Source organism: Cervus elaphus, chromosome 4 (assembly GCF_910594005.1).
Source record: "Cervus elaphus chromosome 4, mCerEla1.1, whole genome shotgun sequence".
NCBI lineage: Eukaryota > Metazoa > Chordata > Mammalia > Artiodactyla > Cervidae > Cervus > Cervus elaphus.
Genome location: NC_057818.1, coordinates 57,619,251 through 57,644,696, shown reverse-complemented (window position 1 = coordinate 57,644,696; position 25,446 = coordinate 57,619,251). Strand labels below are relative to the sequence as shown.

The window sequence follows — 25,446 nt, the reverse complement described above, 5'->3', positions numbered from 1 at the left end:
TCATAATTGTGGGAGATTTCTTATTCCCTTGCTGAAACTTCTAATATCATGAACGCTGAAGGGGCTTGGAGATCAGGGAACCTCCTACATGGCGGGAGGGAGTGTAAGCTGGTGCAGTCACGTGCGAGGACCGTGTGGAAGTTCCTTAAAAAACATAACCTCCTGGCATTTAAGGAAATGAATTCCATGAAAAGTAGACAAAACAGATTAATTGACAAACTGACAAGTTTTATAGATTTTAGTAAATCATCTGCAATTCTGAAACGACCAGTTTTGATCTAGCATTTCTAAATTATCTAAGCTAAATGTGTAAGAATACACATATGCTCACATATTCCTTTTTGGTTTTCTCACTGCTAACATGGATACCTTCAGATATTTATATCTTGTATTCAATGTGTGTTATATAAATTATATTATGTATATATCTTCAGATATTTATATATTGCATTCAAAGTATGCCAAAGCCATGAGAAAACAGTTCCTTCAGCCTTACAAGACACATGTGCTGAGAATGATACAGGGTAAGATTTTATAAATCTTGGCTCAGAATTTTCCCATCATGGTTTTGTTTATTCTTTTTGTGTCTTTGTTAAATTAACATTTGCTTAAATGAGCCCCTGAAAAGTTTTAGCTAACAGAAGAACACAGGACAATTGCAGGTGAGTTTATGACTCTGAGTTTAGGTCCTCAGAAAATTCACAGCAAGCCTTGAGGGCCCCTGAGGAAGGTCAAGGCTAGAACCAGGCAGAGAAACTTCCAGTACTTGGAGTTCAGACCTGACCCTGGGTGAAGTGCTGTGGGTCCCACAGGCTGAGTGTGGAGGGGTCCATTCAAAGAAAGATGAGCAGGATTCTGATGAGCTCTGAGGGTAACACTGAAGGGGGGCCTGTGCAGTAGACCCTGGGGATCAGCAAGACTGCTGGTCCCAAGGAAGGGGTCATCTAGTGCAGGTGCTCACAGGACTGGCTGGTGTGAGTTCAAGGACCTGTAGGCTGCCTGCTCCCCAGACAGATGCTGAGGCAGCAACAGCATGGAGCAGTTCAGGGAAGCTCTCAACAGTACTCTGTATGATCCTTCTTATTAGAACCACCACGATATCCAAGTAGATAAAAATGGGAGAGGAGATACAACGTAGAAATAGTGGGAAATATATGAAGTTATGAGAGGTTTAATGGCAGTAAGGAACTAATTTCTACAGATGCCATCCCCCTGTGCTACAAATAGTTTATCATTACATTACCTTTCCTGCAACCTTAAATAGGTGGGAGAGGTTAATGCTGGTGGTGCGTTAATCCTTCATTCATTCCACATCAATTGTAACACTGAAAAACCATTCACTTTTATTAAGTAAGATACATTAATTTTACACAGATGGAATAAAACCTTTTACAATTGTTGTTTGATCCTCGATTAAAATACACATTACAAGCTTCTAAAAACTTTCCTGTTTCTCTGATGAAATGATTTGAGAATGTGATTGATATGGTTTACAAAATGGAGGCTAATTTAGTAAACATGGATGGACATTCATTATATTAATATGACTTTTCCAGAAAGAGTGTTCTATACTTACATCAGCTAGAAGAGAAGGTGTCCTTCCTTTAAGCCTGCCAGATAATATGCATGATTTCTCTATGTTGCTGTTATCAAAATACCTTCAATTTTCATGAACTATCCTTCTTTTATGCTTAAAAAGCAAGTGACATAATTATTGAAAACTTAGAGCAAACTTCTGTCTTACTTTGAATTATTCCCTGAACACTTACATCATGGTGACCACAGAGGTGTTTGACATCAGGGACAAATACCTCCATTCAGAGGTTTAGTGTGTATATAACACGACCGTGTTCTTAATCTTATAAATTGGAGAATAAATGCAAATAATTCCCACTTAATATAGAAGGGCTTCTCATACCATTGGGCAACACCCATCAAAAACATAAGTTCATATATACAGTAGTAACAAATCACAGCATGTAGTAATTTGAGAGTTGAATTACATTCGTTGTGGTTCCTTAATAATCTCAAATAACGTGAACATAAACAAGGATACATTAATAATAATTATACCTCTGCAAATATCCACCCCCTCATCTTGTGATCCATACTAACGTATCAATTTTGTATGTGTTTTACTTAGGTAATACTTGCTACGGTGTTTCTGCTTAGAATAATTCAACAAAAGTGGTATGAATGACATGCTTTCTAGTATGAATTCTCTGGTATTGAGTTACTTTTGATGTTTGATTAAGCACTTTTCTACATTTTTTTAATTTAATTCATGTATCTTTCCAAAGAAAACACTCGTTTTTTCAAAATTGTATATTTAGGACCAAAGTTTTTATCACTGATTCATTTCTAGGGTTTCTCTGCAGTATGAATTCTCTGACTGTGAGTGAGGTGATGACTGTGAGGAAATCCTTTGCCACATTCCTTACATTTCTAACATTTCTCTGCAGCATGAACTCTCTGATGTCGAGAAAGACTTGAACTCTGGGAAAAGGCTTTGCCACAGTCTGTACATTTATAAGGTTTCTCCCCAGTATGGATTCGCTGATGTTTATTTAAAGCTGAACGCTGCTTAAAAGCCTTGCCACACGCTGTACATTTATAAGGTCTCTCCCCAGTATGGATTCGCTGATGTTGAGTTAGAAGTGAAAAATTGATAAAGGCTTTGCCACATTCTGTACATTTATAAGGTGTCTCCCCAGTATGGATTCGCTGATGTTGAGTAAGAACTGAAAAATTGATAAAGGCTTTGTCACATTCTGTACATTTAAAAGGTCTCTCCCCAGTATGGATTCGCTGATGTTCAGTTAAACCTGAACTTTGCTTAAAAGCCTTGTCACATGCTGTACATTTATAAGGTCTCTCCCCAGTATGGATTCTCTGATGTTGAGTTAAAGTTGAACTCTGCTTAAAAGCCTTGCCACATGCTGTACATTTATAAGGTCTCTCCCCAGTATGGATTCGCTGATGTTGAGTTAAAGCTGAAATCTCCTTAAAAGCCATGCCACACGCTGTACACTTATAAGGTCTCTCCCCAGTATGGATTCGCTGATGTTGAGTAAGAAAATAATAACGGATAAAGGCTTTGCCACATTCTGTACATTTATAAGGTCTTTCCCCGGTATGGATTCGCTGATGTTGAGTTAAAGTTGAACTCTGCTTAAAAGCCTTGCCACATGCTGTACATTCATAAGGTCTCTCCCCAGTATGGATTCGCTGATGTCGAGTAAGAAAATAATAACGGATAAAGACTTTGCCACATGCTGTACATTTATAAGGTCTCTCCCCGGTATGGATTCGCTGATGTTCAGTTAAACCTGAACGCTGCTTAAAAGCCTTGCCACATGCTGAACATTTATAAGGTCTCTCCCCAGTATGGATTCTCTGATGTCGAGTTAAAGTTGAAATCTGATTAAAAGCCTTGCCACATGCTGTACACTTATAAGGTCTCTCCCCAGTATGGATTCGTTCATGTCGAGTAAGAAATGAATAATTGATAAAGGCTTTGCCACAGTGTGTACATTTATAAGGTCTCTCCCCAGTATGGATTCGCTGATGTTGAATTAAAGTTGAACTCTGCATAAAAGCCTTGCCACATGCTGTACATTTATAAGGTCTCTCCCCAGTATGGATTTGCTGATGTTCAGTTAAAGCTGAACTTTGCTTAAAAGCCTTGCCACATGATGCACATTTATAAGATCTCTCCCTAGTATGAATTTGCTGATGTTGAGTAACACATGAAGAGCAGATAAAGACTTTGTCACATTCTGTACATTTGTATGGTTTCTCCCCAGCATGGATTCCCAGATTTTCAGTTAAATATGAACTCTGATTAAAGGCTTTGCCACACGCTGTACATTTGAAATGCTTCTCTCCTGTATGAACTTTCCTATGTCTACTTCGATTTGGTGAGTTACTAAAGACTTTTCCACATGTATTACACTTGCAGTGTTTCCGCTTACTCTGAATTATCTGCTGTTGAATAAGTTTTGAAGACTGGTTAACAACTTTACCATAATCATAACAATTATAGGTCTTCTCTCCAATATCCATACTCTTGTAAGTTTTAATAGTAAGATTTGAGCTTTGATAAAATATATTCCTACATTTCTGATGTGTAGAATTGTTGTCTGAAAATTGATGTCCCTGTTGTTTCACGAGATATGAGTCTTGGTCAACATTATGTCCAGTTGCATTGCATGAAGAGCTTCTCATTCCATCATGTATACTCTTGTAATTATTGGGGGTAGAGCTCCTGCTTAAGGCATTCCTCATTTTGTTACACTTGGAATGTTGTTCCACACTAATTATACCTCCATATGTATTGAACAATGATGGTTGAATAAGGTCTCTCCCATTATTATCATCATTACAGATTGTGGAACAAGGAGAAAAGAGTTGTTGGTTGAAGAACAAGAAACCCTTGTTAAAAGACCCCTCAAATTGATTGTATTGGGAATTTTCGCCCTCATCTTTAAGTTTCTGGTTTCCAGACATGGTTGAATGTATATTTAATAGACAGCTATGCTCAGAGTATAGGTTTGAATGAGTATTTGCAGTAGAGACTAGATGACTTTCCAGATTTTCCACATTTCCCTTGAGAGAACATGTATGTTTCAACAGACGATGTGGATCTTTGCTGACAAATATACACCTAACTGCAGATGTTGATGACTGAAATTGGTCATCTGAAGTTGGTTTTTCCTTATTTGATTTACATCCTTGATTTCTTTTGGCGGTAATAGTTACTTTAAGGGAAACTGAACCAACTTGGTTGTGTCCATCATAACATGCTCTCCGCTCTTTATATGCCCTCATAGATTCGCAGTCTTTGGTTAAATGTAAATTTCTAAGGTGAAAGCTTTCATATATTCCTAGGTTTGCTGTTGGGAGTAAATCTTCTAAGCCTGGCTTTTGGGTCCTCAAACCCTGGGTGTCGAGAGAAGACACAGCTGAAAGATACCAAATAATAAGTTATTCTACTTACTATTGTTGGGGAATAGAGTTTACAATTTACATAAAATTGGCATACACTTGGCTAGATTAAGCCGAAAACCGAGATAGAAGGAGTCAAGATGGCAGAGGATTCAGAAGAGGTGGAATTCATCTCTCTCCACAAAAGCATCAAGAATACATCTTGAAGTGGAAAAATTCTCACAGAGCCCTGAGGAACACGGGCAGAGGAACTTGGACACCTGAAAGGACAAGAAAGATCCCTGCTGAGCCAGGTAGGACAAGAGAGAGATGGAGGAAAGGGAAGAGGAAAAGAAGCAGGATGGGACACGCACAACCCTGGGGGGATCTGAAGAGAGGAGAGGTCTCCACATCCAAGGAAGCCCCTCACTGGGGGGAGCTCAGTTGGGACACAAGGGGAGCCTCGTTCTTTGTGGGAAGAGAACACGGCAACCAGCACGCAGGACAGAGTGAGACCTGTACGCAGGGTACCGACACCTGCCGTGCCCACCCAGCCTGAGAGGGTGTCCTTCACTGCAGACAAAGGCTGGGTGCTGGAACGTGGGGTTCAGAGAGCAGAACCACGCAGACGACTGTGGTTGGCCGTGAGGAGACATCCTGAGGGGACGGGAGGGAGGGAGGAGCTCTGCAAATGGGATGCATGTGGAGGAAGCCTGAACCGCCAGAGAAGCAGAGCGGTGCTGTTGAGTGATGCCTGAAGGGATGAACCTCCTTTCAGCCTCTCTGCCCCTCTGCCTGTTCCTGATTCTCCAGGCACTAGGCATGGCTCCCACCTAGGTGGGTGATCTCACGACCCCCACAGCTGCTTATTCCTCCCCAGCCTCCTCCCCACCAGGGTAGACTCATGGGCTCCACGGGCGCATTCAGAACACACGCCTGTGGGTGGTCCCAATGTACAGGTGGTGCTGAAACCACAGCTGAGCCCCAAGGCCCTGCCACTAAGCCAGAAAAGCTGAGATCTCTCCTTGCATCTGTACAAACCATGGTGTTACACCCCACAACTGGCTTGGTAAACTCAGCCCCAACAGAACATCTGGATGGAAATGAGTCTCTGGCAGTCAAGACCAGTCTGGCTTTAGCAACTGTAGACGCTGTAGGCCCACACATGAGGCATTTGGGCCAGGTCACAGTCTACATTGCCCCCAAAGCACCGCAGCGGGTCCAGCTCCACAATGAATGTACACCTGGGATATGACTCCAGTGGATCTCTGCTGGTGACCTGGTGAAAACAACATCTGAGAGACACCAGGGTCAAGTGCCAGCATATCCATGGTTCAGGTGGGGCCAAGATCAATGCCAACACAGGGTCACACGAGAGCTCGCACAGCGCGTGAGAGATGACACGCAGAGCACTCTCCAAGGAGAACATCCCCAGAGGAGCAACACTCAGAGTCTTCCCTCCCAGTGGGTGTGCTCCAGTCACACTAGATCAGAAGCACCACAGATCAGAGCAGAGCTCATTTCAGATCTGGGGCCTCTGCTCCACCAATGAGGAAGCAGACCCTGCCACAGACAGTGATATCCACAGAGGAAAGGCGAAGCAGCCCTCAAGATCCAGGAAGGCTCTGGTCACAATAGTAACAATCAACCCCCTCTCAAGGGCATAAGGGCACAAGTCTCTGGACTGGCTTACCCACCAAGGGGCAGACACCAGAGAAAGAGGAATTAGAATCTGCAGCCTGCAGAACAGAGACCACAAACACAGAACATTGGACAAGATGAGATGACAAAGGAGTATGGTGCAGAGAAGTCAAGATAGAAACCTACAGGAACAATGAAGCGAGGAGCAGTTGAGCAGTGTAATGAGTAACTCCTGGGATGTTTCACAACAAATAAGATAGATTTAATAAGGTAAGAGTTCTTAACAAATCAAATAAGAAGTGAGACTTGAAAAATATGGTGAGAACACAGGGAGCTCTACTCAATGCTCTGTGGTGACCTAGATGGGAAGGAAATCTCCTCAAGAAGGGAAATGTGTATATGTACCTCTTATTCTTTCTGTATAGCAAACCTCACATAACATTGTAAAATAGCATTATTGGAACAGAAAAATTTCTTCTTAAAGATTTCTCTATATAATCTATAAGCTTAATAGTGAAGAACAATCAGAAAAAAGCACTGTGGGAAATGTTCTAAACTCCCACGTCAATAATTTCTTTAAAAACTCTGTAAGTTAAATAAATATATTAAAGCATTTTAGCATTAATGAATTGGGACAAACATACTTAACACATTTAATGTTAGTTCATATAAAAAAAGAGAAGCTATAACATAAAATTCAGATTTGCATTTTCTCATTTTAGTGAGGTGTCTTATGTGAAGAAGGAATTCATAGGGCCTGGACTCCAACTCAGGCCTGTCTGTGCTGGTCGTGCTCGGCCACCTCTCCAGTGGACTCTGAACTCTCTGCTTAGTGCCTGTGGAAAGATAAGACCCCCTCCAGACAGGGGAACCTTGAAGATCATATCCAGGTTACTCATCACCTAAGAGAAAACAGACACTAATCACCCCTGCCTCTGGAAACTATTATCAGAATGTAAGCACAGGCTTATCGGTTATTAACTGGTTGGAATGTAACCGTGGGCTTATTGATTATTAACTGTTTGAACATATAACACGTGAATGATGGGGTCATTTTGATTGTATTTACCCTTCCTTTGTAAGCATCAAGGGATTGGGGTGGTGGGTTTCCACACATACACATGGGGTATAAAAGATTTTCACAAATGCTGGTTGGGGCCCTTGGCTAAGAGGAGACTCTGCCTTGGGCCCACCGGTGTAATAAACTGCACTCCACTATCTGCATTGTCCTTCTGAGTGAGTTTGTTTCCCTGAAAGCGTGGCTATAACATTTGGTGCATTGGCTGGGAGGCTTCTCACTTTGAGGAGACAGGTCTCATTTGAGGCCACCCCGAGGCTTTGTAGCTTGAATCTCCTAGAGGGGGGGAAGGCGCCTTGCCCCTCTGGAAGGATCCTGCTTTTCAACACCCGGACCTTTCACGTCAGCAGGTAGTGGACTGCAGCAGGGGAACTGAGCGATCAGGTGAAGAGGAACCCACCCGGCAGGGTGGAAGAGGGGGCCTGACAACCCCTGGGAGGGACTAGAAGGAACAGGGACCCACAGGAGCCTGGAATAGGCAGGCGGCGATTGCTTGGTACACAGGTTGACGAGCGTGCTAGGGTTTAGGAAGGAAATTTGTGATGGTCATTTAGGAGGTGTGTCCACGCCGTCTCGGGGAAAATTATTATCAAGTGATCGCCAGGGCATTTTTAGGATAGGAAACTGGTCCTTGTATGCTGGTATTCTGCCCTCCCCCAGGAGGTGTCCTGTCTGCTGTTGAATTCTTGACCCCCTCGGAATTGTTAGGCTAGAAGGAGGGGGATACAGAAGTGAGTATGAATTGGCTTTTCCGGAGATGCCCTGGGTCATGGGATATTTAACCCATCTGTGTTTTCATTCGCACCTGATCAAGCCCACCAAGGCAGAATGGACTTTAAGGGAGAAACAGTCTTGGACCATGTGATGTTCTGGTTCAGTTATGCTGACCGGCAGGGGAAGACACGCCGATCCCCCTTCTCCCTCTGGGGTCTGGCAGGTAAGGCTCTTCTCACCCCAATTAGGAAGGAGGCAGAATGGCAATTTAAGTGTCACTGAGTGGAAATATGAGAAGTACATAGGGTACTGAGAACTTCGTAGACAGAACGAAAAGGAAAAGTATAAGAAGGTCTGAGAAGGTAAGCAAGATGGGGGAAAGTGAATCTAAGGCAACTGTATTGGAGTGACAATTTTAAAGAAGGGATTAGGAGGAGACTATGGGGTGAAGATGAAGCCTAACTGCCTCCACATACTCTGTGAGGTCAAATGGACCCCTATGGGAGCAGGATGGCCACCAGAGAACACCGAGAACTTAAAAATAGTGGAAGAAATCTACACAGTAGTCACAGGAGAGCCAGGACACCTAGATCCATATCCATCTATTGACTCATGGCGAGGGTTAGCTTGAGACCCTTCTACTCAGACAAGGTTCTGTATCCAGAAGGGAAAGGGAAAAATATGAAGGGCACAAAAATTGACTGATGATAAAAAAGGAAATTCTACAGGATTTGGACGGGGATGACCTGACCCCTCCCCCATGCTGGATAATGAAACGCCTGCCTCCCAGTGCTTCACCAGGACCGGAGGCCGCCTTAATGCCTGATCCAGGGCCAGGTGAAGTTTCTGCAACAGCCGCTGCTCCTCCGCCAGCTTTCCCGGAGTTCGTAGAGCCGCCGTTTGGGCAGGCTCCGATCCCGGTGACAGAAGCCTCTGGCCAACACTTCCAGGATCCGGCTCCAACCGAACCGTCCAAGCTATACCCGCCTGTCCTGGTGAGTACTGACAGGAGGGGGAGGGAGATGTTGGAATTAGGCAGAGACCGTGCTCTGCCAGAGAGCTGGAGGGAAGGAATGAGAACAGAGAAGAGACTTACAGTGCAAGCTGCTGCTCTGGGAAAGTCTATCTCGGGCCCTCCAGAAAACCTCATCTGCCCCAGGGACAGGACAGTCCTTCAGCCGGTCCCAAGGGAGGCCCTGGGCCCGTTACAGCCAAACCAGTGTGCCCAGTGCAGAGCTTTTGGCCACTGGAAGAATGAATGCCCTAAGGCAAGGAAGAAAGAGGAAGTTCCCACAGTTGTGGGGCTTGCTGACTTGGAAATTAACTAGGGCTGCCAGGGCTCAGAGATATCAGGTCCCTGAGAGCCCATGGTAACTGTAAAAGTGGGGAACCAAAACATTGACTTCATGGTGGATACAGGAGCAGAACTGTCGGTAGTAACAAAACCTGTGGCACCTCTGTCCAAAAAGACTACCGCTGTAACTGGGGTATCGGGAGAAGAGATGAGTAAACCGTTTTGCCAGCCCAGAAAATGCCAGATGCGGAGGGGGGGGGGGGGTGGGGGGGGGGGTGGGGTGGGCACCAAGTGATTCCTGAATTCCTCTACATTCCTGAGTGCCTAGTACCCCTGTTGGGAAGAGACTTGCTCTCCAAACTGGGAGCACAAGTGACTTTCTCCCCTGAGGAGAGGCCCACCTTCTGGACGGACTCTATGACTTATTTGCCCTCTCTCTCAATACCAACCCAAGATGAGTGGAGGTTGCATGAGCCTCTGAAAGCAGAACCGGGTGGGCCAGAAGAGCATGAGGGAGCTAACTCAATTGTTCCCTGAGGTCTGGGAGGAAGACAATCCCCCCTCCCCCCAGGCTGGCTAAATATCACGCCCCAGTGATAATGGAACTCAAACCAGGCACCATCCCGGTTAGAGAGCGCCAGTACCTACTATGGATGGAGGCCTGAACCGGCATATTGCCCCACATCAATAGATTGAAACAAGCAGGCATTCTACTAGAGTGCCAGTCGGCTTGGAATACGCCAATCCTGCCAGTCAACAGGGAAGGAGGACAGGACTATAGGCCTGTACATGATCTCAGGCTAGTCAACCAGGCTATTGTGTCTTTACACCCCACTGTTCCAAACCCCTATACCTTACTTAGCCTCCTCCCACCGAGGACTAAAATTTACACTTGCCTAGATCTCAAGGATGCCTTCTTCTGCATATGCCTCGCCCCAGCGTCACAGCCCATCTTTGCCTTTGAATGAGAAGATCCAGTCGGGAGCACCAAACAACAGCTCATCTGGACTCCCCCACAACGGGTTAAAAACTTCCCAGCCATCTTTCAGGAAGCCTTGGCTTCTGACCTGGACTCACTCCATCCGGAAGAGTATGGATGTTGGCTCCTAAAATACAGGGATGACCTGCTGCTGGCTGCCGAGACCGAGGAAAAATGCTGGAAAGGGACAAAAGCACTGCTCCAGCTGTTGATGGAAACAGGTTACCCGGTGTCGAAGAAGAAGGCACAGATCTACAAAGAGGAGGTAAGGTATCTGGGGTTTGTTTTAAAGAAGGGCTCAAGGTTCCAGACCCTAATTTGGTCCTATATACTGATGTCACTAGCCTGATAAAACAAGGACAATGGCTATCAGGTTAGCCAAAGCGGAAGGGGCCATCAAGACTGAAAAGGGATGGTGGGAATTGCCAAGTGGCAAATTATTGGTACTGGAGGAGCTGACACACAGTCTGGTAAGCCAGACACACCAGGCGATCCACCTAGGCCATGCTGCCTGCTCCCAGGTTAATGCTGCCTCTTGGGGATTCAGACAAAATCCTCCGGGTATTCAGATGAAAGGCACACTGCCCCTTGAACACCTGGGAGTGGATTTCACTGAAATGAAACCTCACCAACACTACCATTATCTGCTGGCCATGGTATGTACGTTCCCGAGATGGGCAAAAGCTTTTCCTACCTGGACTGAAAGAACATCAGAAGTAGCCCGGTGCCTGCTTAGGGAAATAGTTCCCAGATTTGGATTTCCTACCAGCATTGGATGAGGCAATGGCCCAGCTTTTGTAGCTGATTTATTACAAGTAAGCAAAATTTAAACATCAAATGGAAACTGCACACTGCATATAGACCCAGAGTTCTGAGATGGTGGAATGAGCCAACCGGACACTTAAAGAGACTCTCCAAGTGGATCATAGAGACTGACTGCTCCTGGATGGACTTGCTTCCGACGGCTCTGCTCAGACTCAGGATGACCCCACAGTCCCAAGGCTATTCTCCATACGAAATTGTGTATGGGAGGCCTCCTCCCATAATAAAACAGGTGTCAACAAATTTGCCTCAGGTAAGGGGGCATAGGATTTCACAGCAGATGGAACTGGGTAAGGTAATAAATCGGGTAACTAAGTTTGTACAAGAAAGGGTGCCGTTACCCCTTGGGGAACAGATTCATGAGTTTACACTTGGTGACCAAGTATGGGTCAAAGATTGGAAACATGATTTGCTAGCCCCTTGGTGAAAGGGCCCTTATGTTATTCTAACTACCCCTACTGCAGTTAAAGTTGCAGGTATTGTCCCTTGATCCATCACACGAGGGTGAAGAGAGCATACCACGCAGACCCAGAAAACCCTGAGTGGACTGCACAGAGGGACCCCACTGACCCTCGAGAGACTAAGACCATCCTTAAGAAGAAGGAAAAGAAGATCCTGGACGAGCCCCTTCAGGATGAAGCCGCACAATCAACTCCTGCTGCTTGGCCTCATCAACGTGATTTTGAATTTAACTTCTGTCTCAACTCAGGACAACATTTACACCTCAAGGGCACATTCCTACACGGACTTCCACAACACCTACAACTTCTGGGTATGTAAGACTATGCCTCTGTCTGTGAAGGATGGACTTCCTTGGTGGGTGTCACTGCTCCGCCAAGCAGATTTTAAACCACTCTGCTCTTTTCTGGGATGACAAAGAGACTTTCCTCTCTCGTCAATCATAACCTCTCCTTTCTCTCTTGGTGTAAGACCTACAGTCAATAGACTCGGGTCATGTGGTTACATTTGATAAAAATGCCAGTGTAACAAAAGCCTAACCCACAACAAGCCCCAGTAAATCTACCTTATTTACATGCTAGGTGGACACGATCTGTGTTTCAATGGTATGAGTATATTGCTGCCTTTTTCGTACCCTCTGTAGGGACAACAAATATATTATGATTAAAGTAGAGGCCTTGACTAATTTCACAAACAGGCCCTCCTAGATAGAACAGAAGCCATCCAAGCCTTAAATGAAGAGCAAATCTAAATGAGAAAAGCAGTAATTCATAATAAAATGGCTTTGGACATACTCACAGCTGCTCAAGGAGGGACCTGTGCTATAATTAAGGTTGAATATTGTGTATACATTCCTGACTTATCTGACAATATATCGACTACTTTAGATGACATGAAAAACCAGGTAAAAGCAATGTCAAATGAGAACATTTCTTTTTGGGTTTTGGTCCTATCTTGGGTGAAGAGCGATTGGTAGAAAACTATATTTACCACTGTTATAGTTGCCTTGATAGTTCTGCTTTGCGGACCCTGAATTTTACAATGTATTATGAACTTTGTAACCCAAAGGTTGATGTCATTCTCCCTAATTGGCAGTTGGAGAGCCAGGGTGCAATATATCCCTATGAATGATGCTCATAATATGAGTTAAGAAAAGCATCAAGAGGGGGGAATGAAGAAGGAATTCATAGGGCCTGGGCTCCATCTCAGGCCTGTCTGTGCTGATCGTGCTCGGCCACCTCTCCAGTGGACTCTGAACTCTCTGCTTAGTGCCTGTGGAAAGATAAGACCCCCTCCAGACAGGGGAACCTTGAAGATCATATCCAGGTTACTCATCACCTAAGAGAAAACAGACACTAATCACCCCTGCCTCCAGACACTATCTATCAGAATGTGAGCACAGGCTTATCGGTTATTAACTGGTTGGAATGTAACCATGGGCATATTGATGATTAACTGTTTGAACACATAACATGCGAATGATGGGGTTATTGTGATTGGATTGTATTAACCCTTCCTTTGTAAGCATCAAGGGATTGGGGTGGTGGGTTTCCACACATACACATGGGGCATAAAAGATTTTCACAAATGCTGGTCGGGGCCCTTGGGTAAGAGGAGACTCTCCCTTGGGCCCGCCGGTGTAATAAACTGCACTCCACTATCTGCATTGTCCTTCTGAGTTTGTTTCCCGGAAAGCGTGGCTATAACAATGCAGTGAAGAAAGAATTTGATTACGAAATTTTTAAGGTCATATGTGTAGTTTCCAGTGGGCTGTAAATTATATGGTAGAAAACAAAAAACATCTGTCCCCAGTATTCTTACACGTTTGGCAATTTTTTCACAGCTCCACCCACACACTTCTGACTAGAGACAGAATCAGCACTTTTAAAAGGGCTTAATATAGTTACTCAGAAATCTGCACAGATTTTCTAAAACCTCCCCAAAATGGACGAGTCATCAGGTCATGCAGGTTGTTCCAGGCCAAGACAAGTATTTTGGTTCTAACTGCGAATGTGAAAATTAATCACTGGAGAAAAAATACACAAATGATAAAAAGAATCAGGAATGGGTCAGGAGATGACGCTCTATGACAGTGACAGAAATAAACCTAGGCTAATCCAAAATCATCTCCACTGAAGCAGATCTTCTCAAACCACACGACAAAGTATGACTTCCTCCCCAGTGCTTGTCCCTCTCACCTGACTTATCTGCTTCATCCATAGACACATACCTGGGTGTATGGCTGTCTCCATTCTCCTTACATCCCAGGGATCCTTCATTTGCTCCAGAAACGTGACCAGGTCTGGCTTAGAGACCACAAGACCTGTTCATCAGAAAAAGGAATATGTGTTTTCTGAGATAGTCATCAATTTCCAATTCAATATGTGTTCAGGTGAGAGAGAAGACAAGGTAGAAAGTTAAAATAGCATTAAAAAAATGATTTCACCAAGTAGTTTATTGGAAGCATCTTTAAAAGACAAATGCATCAAAATCAGATTCTGATATTATGCTCAAGTACTACGAAGGCAAAAGCAGGTAGTGGAATTCCGGTTTTACGAGGAGAGTGGCACTATTTGATACCACAGAACTTACAGAATTACCATGAACCTAGAATGAAGTATATGCAGGTCAAGAAACAACAGTTAGAATCACAGATGGAAGAGTTGACTGGTGGCAGAATGGGAAAGAAGTACATCAAGGCTGTACATGGTCACCCTGCTTATTTAATTTCTATGCAGAGTACATCATGCGAAATGCTGGGCTGGATGAATCACAACCTGGAATCAAGATTACCAGGAGAGATATCAACAACCTCAGATAGACAGATGATATCACTCTAATGGCAGAAATTGAAGAGGAACTAAAAAGGCTCTTGATGGGGGTGAAAGAGGAGAGTGAAAAAGCTGGCTTAAAACTCAACATTCAGAAAACTAAGATCATGGCATCCAGTCTCATCACTTCATGGCAGATAGATAGGGGAAAAGTGGAAACAGTGACAGATTTAGTTTTGAGATGTGGGCATGGGCTCCAAAATTACTGCAGATGGTGACTGCAGCCATGAAATTAAAAGATGCTTGCCCTTTGGAAGAAAAGCTATGACAAAGACAGCATATTAAAAAGCAGAGACATCACTTTGCCAACAAAGGTCAAAGCTATGGTTTTTTCAATAATCATGTGTGGATGTGATATTTGGAACATAAAGTAGGCTGAACACCAAAGAATTGATGCCTTCGAACTGTGGTGCTGGAGAAGACTCTTGAGAGTCCCTTGGTCAGCAAGGAGATCACACCAGTCAATCCTAAAGAAATCAACCCTGAGTATTCATTGGAAGGACTGATGCTGAAGCTCCGATACTTTGGCCACGTGATGCGAAGAGCCAATTCATTGGAAAAGACCCTGATGCTGGGAAAGATTGAGGGCAGGAGAAGGGAGTGGCAGAAGATGAGACGGTTGCATAGCATTATAGACTCAGTGGATATGAATTTGAGCAAACTCTGAGAGTTAAAGAAGGCTAGGGAAGCCTGGCTTGCTGCATTCCACGGGATCGCAAAGAGTTGGACATGACTTAGCGACTGAACAACAAGGAGGCAGGTTACATCAAGAAAGAAGGTTATTCCCTGGAAAGTAGGGATCTTAACCTCTACTGGACAAAGCAGAAAATTCCAGGAGACATTCTAAAATGAATGAACCAAAACCCTGAGGATACATAAGGGATTCTGGAAGCAAGTGATCCTCACCCAAGCAGGCCAGATTCCCGTAGTTCTCTAACATCACGTCCCTGTACAATTCCCGCTGACCGACGTCCAGGCATTCCCACTCCTCTTGCGTGAAATCTATGGTCACATCCTGGAATGTCAGCAGCCCCTGAAATATAAAGGACATGAGCCACGTGGACCTGGGAAGACTTCCTAATGTGACCCAAGATGAAACCAGCAAGAGAAATGGTTCTGATTTAGGAGAATGTCTCGTGTTACACAAGAATATAATTTTTATAGTGCTGTATTTTCCACAGTATTTATAACCCCAGGAAAAGAGAATGAGACATGATCCACAGACCACTATAGAAACTATTCTGATCTGGAAGAGAAATTATAAAAGAATCACATCAACACTGACCTATCTATTTTTGAGAGTTGTACTCGTGTGACACAGAATAAACTGTCTATCAAGGAAAGCATGTTAGTCACTCAGTCATGTCTGATTCTTTCCGACCCCATGGACTGTTAGCATGCCAGGCTTCTCTGTCCATGGGATTTTTCAGGCAAGAATACTGGAGTGAGTTGCCATTTCCTTCTCCAGGGGAATCTTCCCCACCAAGGGATTGGACCCGGGTCTCCCACATTGCAGGCAGATTCTTCACCATCTGAGCCACCAGAGAAGCCCCCTATCAAGGAAACAGGAAATATTTTTTAAAAGCATGCTCTGATCTAAGAATTCTGGAGTGGGGCCAATGTGCCACATTTTTAACAAGCTTATTTTAACTAGTAATATTGAAAATTCTGATACATGAATGAACGTTCTGAATAGCAAAGAGGTAGACCACTAAGGTAAGAATTGATACTTAACTTTGAATTTTAAGTGTTTTACAAAATGGATAGGTCTGACAGAATAGTACCCATAGCAGCAATAATCATTTGAACTATTTACTATATAATATATGTCTTTCTAAAAGTTTTTACAGGGTCTTGAATGCATCACATAAATAATACAAAGTCAACAACATTGTTATTCCACCGTTTTGCAAATATTTTGACAAACATTCATTAAATGACAGATCTTGAATTTGCTTCAGTTTATGTGAACTAAAATTTAACTGGTTAAACACAAATACACAGAGACAACACTAAAGAAAGAGTATAGGAGTTTTTCTAGGGTCTTCCCTGGTAGTCTGAGCTCCCAAGTCAGGGGGCTGGGTTCAGTCCCTTGTTAGAGAACTAGATGCCACACGCCACAGCTAAAGTTTGCCTGCTGCAACAAAGTCTCCCACATGGCTCCAAGATTCTGCAGGCTACGACCAAGACACAACTCAGCCAAACATAAACACGTGTATTTTTTAAAAAGAACTTTATATAACTGGGGAGAGTACCAAAACAAGAAAAAAAATAATTTTAACATTTTCATGCTTACAGACATATATTACAATGAGACTGTATACTTACTAAGAGTGTTAAGGAAAAGCTAACATTCACAAAACTAAGATGACGGCATCCGGTCCCATCACTTCATGGCAAATAGATGGGGAAAGAGTGGAAACAGTGGCTGACTTATTTTGGGGGGCTCCAAAATCACTGCAGATGCTGACTGCAGCCACGAAATTAAAAGACGCTTACTCCTTGGAAGGAAAGTTATGACCAACCTAGACAGCACATTAAAAAGCAGAAACATTACTCTGTCCACAAAGGTCCGTCTAGTCAAGGCTATGGTTTTTCCAGTAGTCATGTATGGATGTGAGAGTTGGACTATAAAGAAAGCTGAGCACAGAAGAATTGATGCTTTTGAACTATGGTGTTGGAGAAGACTCTTGAGAGTCCCTTGGACTGCAAGGAGATGCAATCAGTCCATCCTAAAGGAAATCAGTCTGCATGTTCATTGGAAGGACTGATGTTCAAGCTGAAACTCCAATATTTTGGCCATCTGATGCGAAAAGCTGACTCATTTGAAAAGACCCTGATGTTGGGAAAGATTGAAGGCAGGAGGAGAAGGGACGACAGAGGATGAGATGGTTAGATGGCATCACTGACTCAATGGACATGAGTTTGGGTAAACTCCAGGAGTTGGTGATGGACAGGGAGACCTGGAGTGCTGCAGTTCATGGGGTTGCAAAGAGTCAGACACGAATGAGCGACTGAACTGAACTGATTCATGTTCAGTTCAGTTCAGTTCAGCTGAGTTCATTCATATTCATGTCAATAAAATCAGTTCATGTTCAGTTCAGTTCAGTCATTCATATTCACATCAATAAAATTGAGATTATTTTTAATGGGTTAAAATATATACATCTATTTGTGGATGATATTCTTTGTATATTTTAAATACACTAGGGTGCAAACATATACAATGGTATAAGATAAATTAGAGCTCTTGGTTCTGAAACTTTAATTTCTTGAAAAACTGTATCATTTTGTTAAGCTGTATGTTAGAAATTCAACACAGGTGAAAACACATTAGCACCAATAGGATTGTTGCAAATATTTTGATTAAAAAAATGCAAAAATGAGAGTAAGACTTCATCTGTGATATGAGCGTGGAGTGTACTGGAAACATCACACTTGGGCTTGAGTGATGAAAACTCCCACTCCCAAAACCCAGTATCTATCATCAACATAGTGAGTGTTCATTTTCCAAAGCAAAGAGAAACCAAGAAGATGTGGAGTTTCTCCATTAACTGTGAGGATTTTCACATGTTCCTCATTCAATTTTTCCACAGCCTTGTCTAAAGACAGAGGGGGAAAAAAATGAACTCTATAGCCTGATAATCTCAGAGAAATCACCAGAGCCAGTGGACATCATCTGTCATGGTGTAAATGGATCACACGGAAGATGTACTATGAGAACCTGGGCATTTCGGAAAAAACAAGGAAATTATAACTTGAACCTAACATAAAAAAAATCAGTTTTATGCAAAATTCATTTCACATATACTTCCTCTGTTTTGTATCCTAACAATGTTGTCACGCAGAGTGTCTGTTCCTCGGTTCTTTGTCTCGTCACAACAAAAATTTGGAGTGACGGACATTAAAGCCCCTTGGTGAGTCAGAGATCTTGGAGGACAGACCATGTTATAGCTCTTAAGTAAATCAGTGTTACAGCTCTATTTATTTAGATAATAGCTGGAAAATCCATCTTCGAGTTGTGAGGACATGTCGATCCAAAGACACGAAGAGAAGATCGCCCCATCGCGCGAGGGGCGGGGGAGAGAGAGAGAGAGAGAGAGAGAGAGAGAGAGAGAGAGAGAGAGAGAGAAGAAGGAAGAGGGCTTTCGCTCCTCTTTTTTTGTTTCTCTGCCCCTGGGTTTGTCTTATGTAAATCGGGCCTAGGCCGGCACATTGTTTGTTGTACCTGAGGTTCTCACTCCAGTCCTAGGACCTTCCTTTGTTCTTTTTTCGCGGGCTTTCCCTTCCAGGTCTTTTAGCCACCGCCATTTTGGACTCTTTTTCCCTATTCTAACTACCTAACAATGTGCTTAACTACTAACTCTTAGCATTACAGAGGACAGTATCTCCTACTTTTTTTTTATTTCTGAGCATTTTATGAAAAATTCTGGATCACTGAGTTTATTCAATATATAAGGGCATTTTCTAACTCCTAAAGAGCTGAAATTGCATCCCCATGTAAACTCATCATGGCATTTCCCCTAGTTCCCTAAGATCCCAACACCGAACCACATCCCAATGGGAATCTCGAACACCAGTGCCTCTCTGTGTTTCTCTCTCACAAAGGGAATATATTCACCAGTTGAAAGTTGCTAATTCATGCTGAGGATTCATCATGCTCCGTGGAGAGCCAGGATACAGACAAGGGAGACAAGATTCTGGGACACAAGGGAGAAGTGGTCTAAAGAGCCAGGCTTCACTATGATAAGAAGAAAAGGAAAAAATAAAGAAGTTGATAACAAACACCCAGGCAGAAAAGTTAGAAGCAGAGAACTAAAGGTTTGCAGGTTCTCAGTCCAGGCATTTCAGGAAGAAAGCAGACACAGCCCCAGACTTATGACAGGACACATACCTGAGAAGCTGCCATTTCCTCCTCTTCTTCCTCCTACTCTGCGTCTTCTCTGGGGATGTTACGTCGCAAACTCACATCTGCATCTTGAGAAAATACCTTCAAAGGCATCCATGCAGCTGTTTAACCTGCAACTGCTGCAGGGAAACAGAAGAAAAGGTTTTCCTGTTTCCCTCACCCTTTTCTGAGCTCCTTTTCGACTTTCTGTGTTCCCAATCTGTAGTGGGGAATCAAGACTAACCTGATAATGCTAATCACATCCTGGTGCTCTACACTATTTGCAGATCATCCGGGCTAGTTCTTCTCCTTCCTTTTCGAGTTACAGAGAACAGTTCACGAGAGACAGTGGACCCTGCTTCTGGGCTACCTGACCCAGCCTTGAGGGTTGTGAAAAAAATGCCAGAGGAAGACCCGCATTCAGAGCCCTGAGGGGAAACCTCACACCTGAGACCTCAGGAAGGGAGGGTTTAGGGAGGGAACTTCTAGAAACAAAGAAGATCAACCTGATTCCCTGGGGAGGGGCTCTTTCTAGAGTGGGTGTGGTGGTCCACAGTCTGCCCCTACCCTTGGGGGCTGGGAGGGGAGAGGTGAGTGAGTGGTGGGAATCACCTGGGGGTCTTGGGTTCCTGCCAGGCTTTACTTGCAGAATTCTTCCCAAAGATCTCCCCTGTCCTTAGATTTTCTCACCCCCCTCTGCAGCCTGGGGACACGGGTTTTCACACAATGATTTGCTTTGTGACCACCTCTCTGCAGGCGTGGCACCTCCAACTTCAGAGACCAGGAGCCTGGAGGCATTTCCATCCCCGCTTTCTTGGAAAAGAAACCAGGAGCAGCAGGAGGCCTGGCGTGTTTCAGTCCGGGGCGACTGAGCAACTGAACTGAGCTGAGCTGAGCAGGACACGCTAGGTTCACAGTGCGTATGGGCGGAGCCAAATGCCTCTGAAAACGATGCCCTAAATGCTATCTGATGACCAGCCAAGGAAGTAATGATCTGTGTTGTCATAAGTTACATCACACATGAATTAACACCTGAGAATGTTGTTGCTCTACTTCCTGTGTGTGTTTTTCTAGGTTTTATGAATCAACTGCTTCAGTTTGTTGTCTGCTCCATTTAGAGAGCTCTATTTTCCCACATCTTTAAAGTATAATGACCAAGGAAAAATTAAAGATAGAAGCATATACATCTTTCTCATATTATATATTCTAAAAAATATTCAGTCTGCATTCACCAGTACCAACTTTGTAGAAGATTTAGTTTCACAGCAGAATTGAGAATAAAGTATAGACATTTCCCATATACCTGTTGTTCCCACATGTGGACAATCTCCCTACTTAGCTTTCCCCACCAGAGTGAGCATTTGTTACCACTGATGAATCTACATGGGCAGTAAATAGATAAACTCTCTAGTTTACCCCTGGGTTCCTCTTTTAGGAATGTGCACTCCATACCTCTAGATAAATGTTTAATAACATGTGTCCATCATGACAGTTTAACACAAATTATTTCATTTGTGTTAATGAAAGTTCTCTAGACTTAGGATATTCATAGTCCCTCCTTTGAAACCCACAGTAATCATGGACCTTTTTAATCTCTTCTATATTTCTTACTAGATTCCCAGGTGACTGAGCGGTAAGGAATCTGCCTGCCGATACAGGACATCCACGTGATACGGGTTCAATCCTTGGGTCAGGAAGATCCCCTGGAGGAAGAGATGGCAAGCCACTCCAGTATCCTTTCCTGGGAAATCAATGAAGATAGGTGAGCCTGGCAGGCTACAGCCCCTGGGATCACAAATACTCAGACACAACTGAGCACACATAAGAACATTTACCTACACCAAAATGTCATATTGTAAAAATCCTACTTTTTGTAGCATTTTCAAATGGGCTTCTTTCACTTAGTAATGAAGGAGGAAACAAACAGAGCTGGACTCCGTCTTAGGCCAGGCTGCGAGCATTAGGCTACACACATGGTCACCCTCCCAGTGGACTCTGAACTTTGCGCCCCGGTGTATATGGAAATGGCATACCAATGGAAAATCAGACCCCACCCCGGCCCCCCATAAAAGAGCCTCAGGAATTGTACTAGGACTCTGTTGCCAAAAAGAATATGTTAATTATCTCTGTAACACAACAAAGTGGTAAATTCTATTCTGTTTATTGGGATATGACCACAGGCCTATTGATAAATATCCACTGTTTATTGAGTCCTGTGGCACAAGAATCATGGGTTAACTTTGATGGAATCTCTCTTTTACCTTGTCCAGACTAGTTTCAAGGAATTTGGGTAGGTGGGTTTGAGCAAGTACACTTAGGGTATATAAAGTTTTCACAAAAACTGTTTGGGGTCCTTGGCTAAGAGGAGACTCTGCCTTGGCCCCGCCCATGTAATAAACTGCACTCCACTATCTGCATTGTCCTTCTGAGTCAGTTTGTTTCCCAGAACACATGGCTACAACCGTCAAATGCATGGAATGATTGTCAATGTATTTTATGCCTTGAAAGCTTAACATGCAAAAGCTTAAGAACTACCTCTGCGCCTATATTCCTGCTCAGTAAATAAGTTCATCAATACCATTTTTGAAATTCCATACATATCTGTTAAGACAATATTTGCACAAATATAGAGATCAGACGTGGACACAGCAAGAGAAGAAGAGGGGGACCAATTGAAAGGGTACCATTGACGTATATACACCACCATGGGTAAAAAGTTGTAGAAGACTCTTGAGAGTCCCTTGGACTGCAGGGAGACCCAACCAGTCCATCCTAGAGGAAATCACTCCTGATATTCTTTGGAAGGACTGATGTTGAAGCTGAAACTTCAATACGTTGGCCATCTGATGTGAAGAAGTGACTCATTTGAAGAGCCCCTGACGCTGGGAAAGATTGAAAGGGGGAGGAGAAGGGGACGACAGAGGATGAGGTGGTTGGATGGCATCACTGACTCAATGGACATGAGTTTGAGCAAGCTCCAGGAGTTGGTGATGGACAGGGAGACCTGGCGTGCAGCACTCCATGGGGTCGCAAAGAGTCAGACACGACTGAGCAACTGAACTGAACTGAGTGAAAATAGGTAGCTGGTGGGAAGCTGCTGTTTACCACAGGGAGCTCAGCTTGGTGCTCTGTGCTGAGGAGAGGGGCGAAACGGAGACCACGGGAGGGAGGGCCAAGAGGGAGATTTATGTATACTTACTGCTGATTGACGATGTCATACAGCACAAACTAGCACAATATTGTAAACCAATTATATTCCAGTAAATAAATAAATAAATATATATATGTCTCAAAAGGAAAAAAAAGCTAAACATACTGGTCACCGGTGGTGGAGAATCCATCTCACACTGCAGGGGACAAAGGCTTCATCCCTGGTGCAGGAATACTCCACGTGCTGTGGGGAGACTAAGCATGTGTCCCACAGCTGCTGAGGCTGGGCGGGCAGCTTAATCTTTTCAATGGGCAGGAGGCAAAAGAAAGATGCTCACCAGCGCTAAACGATAAGAAACGCAGAACGAAGCTACAGAGATGTATCGCCACATGCCAGTCAGAATAATAATGAGCAAAAAGCCCACTAATAATATCATAAACGCTGAAGGGGCTTGGAGATCAGGGAACCTCCTACATGGCTGCAGGGAATGTAAGCTGGTGCAGTCACAAGGGAGGACAGCGTGGAAGTTCCTTAAAAAACATAACCTCCTGACATTTAAGGAAATGAATTCCATGAAAAGTAGACAAAACGGATTAATCGACAAATTGACAAGTTTTACAGTTTTTAGTAAATCATCTGCAATTCTGAAACGAGTTTTGATCTAGCATTTCTAAATTCTCTAAGTTAAATGAGAAAGAATACACATAAACTCACATATTCCTTCTTGGTTTTCTCACTGCTAACATGTATACCTTCAGATATTTATATCTTGTATTCATTGTGTTATAAAATTATATTATGTATATATCTTCAGATATTTATATATTGCATTCAAAATATGCCAAAGCCATGAGAAAACAGTTCCTTTAAGCCTTACAAGACACATGTGCTAAGAATGATACAGGGTAAGATTTTGTAAATCTTGGCTCAGAATTTTCCCATCATGGCTTTCGATTATTCTTTTTGTGACTTTGTTAAACTTACATTTGCTTAAATGAGCCCCTGAAAAGCTTTAGTGAACAGAAGAACAAAGGACAATTGCAGCAGGTGAGCTTATGACTCTAGGTCCTCAGAGAATTCACAGCAAGCCTTGAGGGCCCCTGAGGAAGGTCAAGGCTAGAACCAGGCAGAGAAAATTCCAGTACTTGGGGTTCAGACCTGACCCTGGGTGAAGTGCTGTGGGTCCCACAGGCTGAGTGTGGAGGGGTCCAATCAAACAAAGACGAGCAGGATTCTGGTGAGGTCTGAGGGTAACACTGAAGGGGGGCCTGTGCAGTAGACCCTGGGGTTCAGCAAGACTGCTGGTCCCAAGGAAGGGGTCATCTAGTGCAGGTGCTCACAGGACTGGCTGGTGTGAGTTCAAGGACCTGCAGGCTGCCTGCTCCGCAGACAGACACTGAGGCAGCAACAGCATGGAGCAGTTCAGGGGAGCTCTCAACAGTACTCTGTATGATCCTTCTTACTAGAACCACCACGATGTCCAAGTAGATAAAAATCGGAGAGGAGATACAACATAGAAATGGTGGGAAATATATGAAGTTATGAGAGGTTTAATGGCAGTAAGGAACTAGTTTCTACAGATGCCATCCCCCGTGCTACAAATAGTTTATCATTACGTTACCTTTCCTGCAAGCTTAAATAGGTGGGAGAGGTTAATGCTGGTGGTGCGTTAACACTTCATTCATTCCACATCAATTGTAACACTGAAAAACCATTCACTTTTATTAATTAAGGTACATTAATTTTACACAGATGGAATAAAACCTTTTCCAATTGTTGTTTAATCCTTGATTAAAATACACATTACGGGGGTACTCTTTTGCCCCCTTCTGATGTCTATGTCAGAAGCTTTCTCTATCTCCTTTATACTTTAATAAAACTTCATTACACACACACAAAAAAAAATAAATAAAATACACATTACAAGCTTCTAAAAACTTTCCTGTTTCTCTGATGAAATGATCTGAGAATGTGATTTATATGGTTTACAAAATGGAGGCTAATTTAGTAAACATGGATGGACATTAATTATATTAATATGACTTTTCCAGAGTTTTCTATACTTACATCAGCTAGAAGAGAAGGTGTCCTTACTTCAAGCCTGTCAGATAATATGCATGATATCTCTATGTTGATGTTGAAAATACCTTAGATTTTCATGAACTATCCTTCTTTTATGCTTAAAAAGCAAGTGACATAATTATTGAAAACTTAGAGCAAACTTCTGTCTTACTTTGAATTATTCCCTGAACATTTTCACCTTGGTGACTACAGAGGTGTTTGACATCAGTGACAAATACCTCCATCCAGAGGTTCAGTGTGTATATAACACGACTGTGTTCTTAATCTTATAAATTGGAGAATAAATATAAATGATTCCCACTTAATATAGAAAGGATTCTCTTACCATTGGGCAACAACCATCAAAAACATAAGTTCATATATAAAGTAGAAACAAATCCCAGCATGTAGTAATTTGAGAGTTGAATTACATTCGTTGTGGTTCCTTAATAATCTCAAATAACGTGAACATAAACAAGGATACATTAATAATAATTATACCTCTGCAAATATCCACCCCTTCATCTTGCAATCCATACTAACATATCAATTTTGTATGTGTTTTATTTATGGAATACTTGCTACAGTGTTTCTGCTTAGAC

The 25,446-nt window shown here is 43.2% G+C and overlaps 1 protein-coding gene and 1 long non-coding RNA gene across 2 annotated transcripts in view; both read right to left on the bottom strand.

The window, feature by feature from the left end:
• The window catches only part of LOC122692801 (zinc finger protein 208-like), a 71,063-nt gene extending 66,732 nt beyond the window's left edge, over positions 1 to 4,331 (bottom strand). The window contains 2 exon segments of the mRNA XM_043900626.1: positions 2,412 to 4,068; positions 4,326 to 4,331. Coding sequence (XP_043756561.1) covers positions 2,412 to 4,068; positions 4,326 to 4,331 — 1,663 coding nt within the window.
• Positions 4,332 to 4,897: 566 nt separating this feature from the next.
• Positions 4,898 to 15,735, bottom strand: LOC122692450. The gene is made up of 3 exons (XR_006340660.1): positions 15,651 to 15,735; positions 14,144 to 14,236; positions 4,898 to 4,964 (listed from the first exon to the last, which is right to left on the bottom strand). It is a non-coding gene; the product is annotated as an uncharacterized LOC122692450 (long non-coding RNA).
• Between the last annotated feature and the right edge of the window lie 9,711 nt (positions 15,736 to 25,446).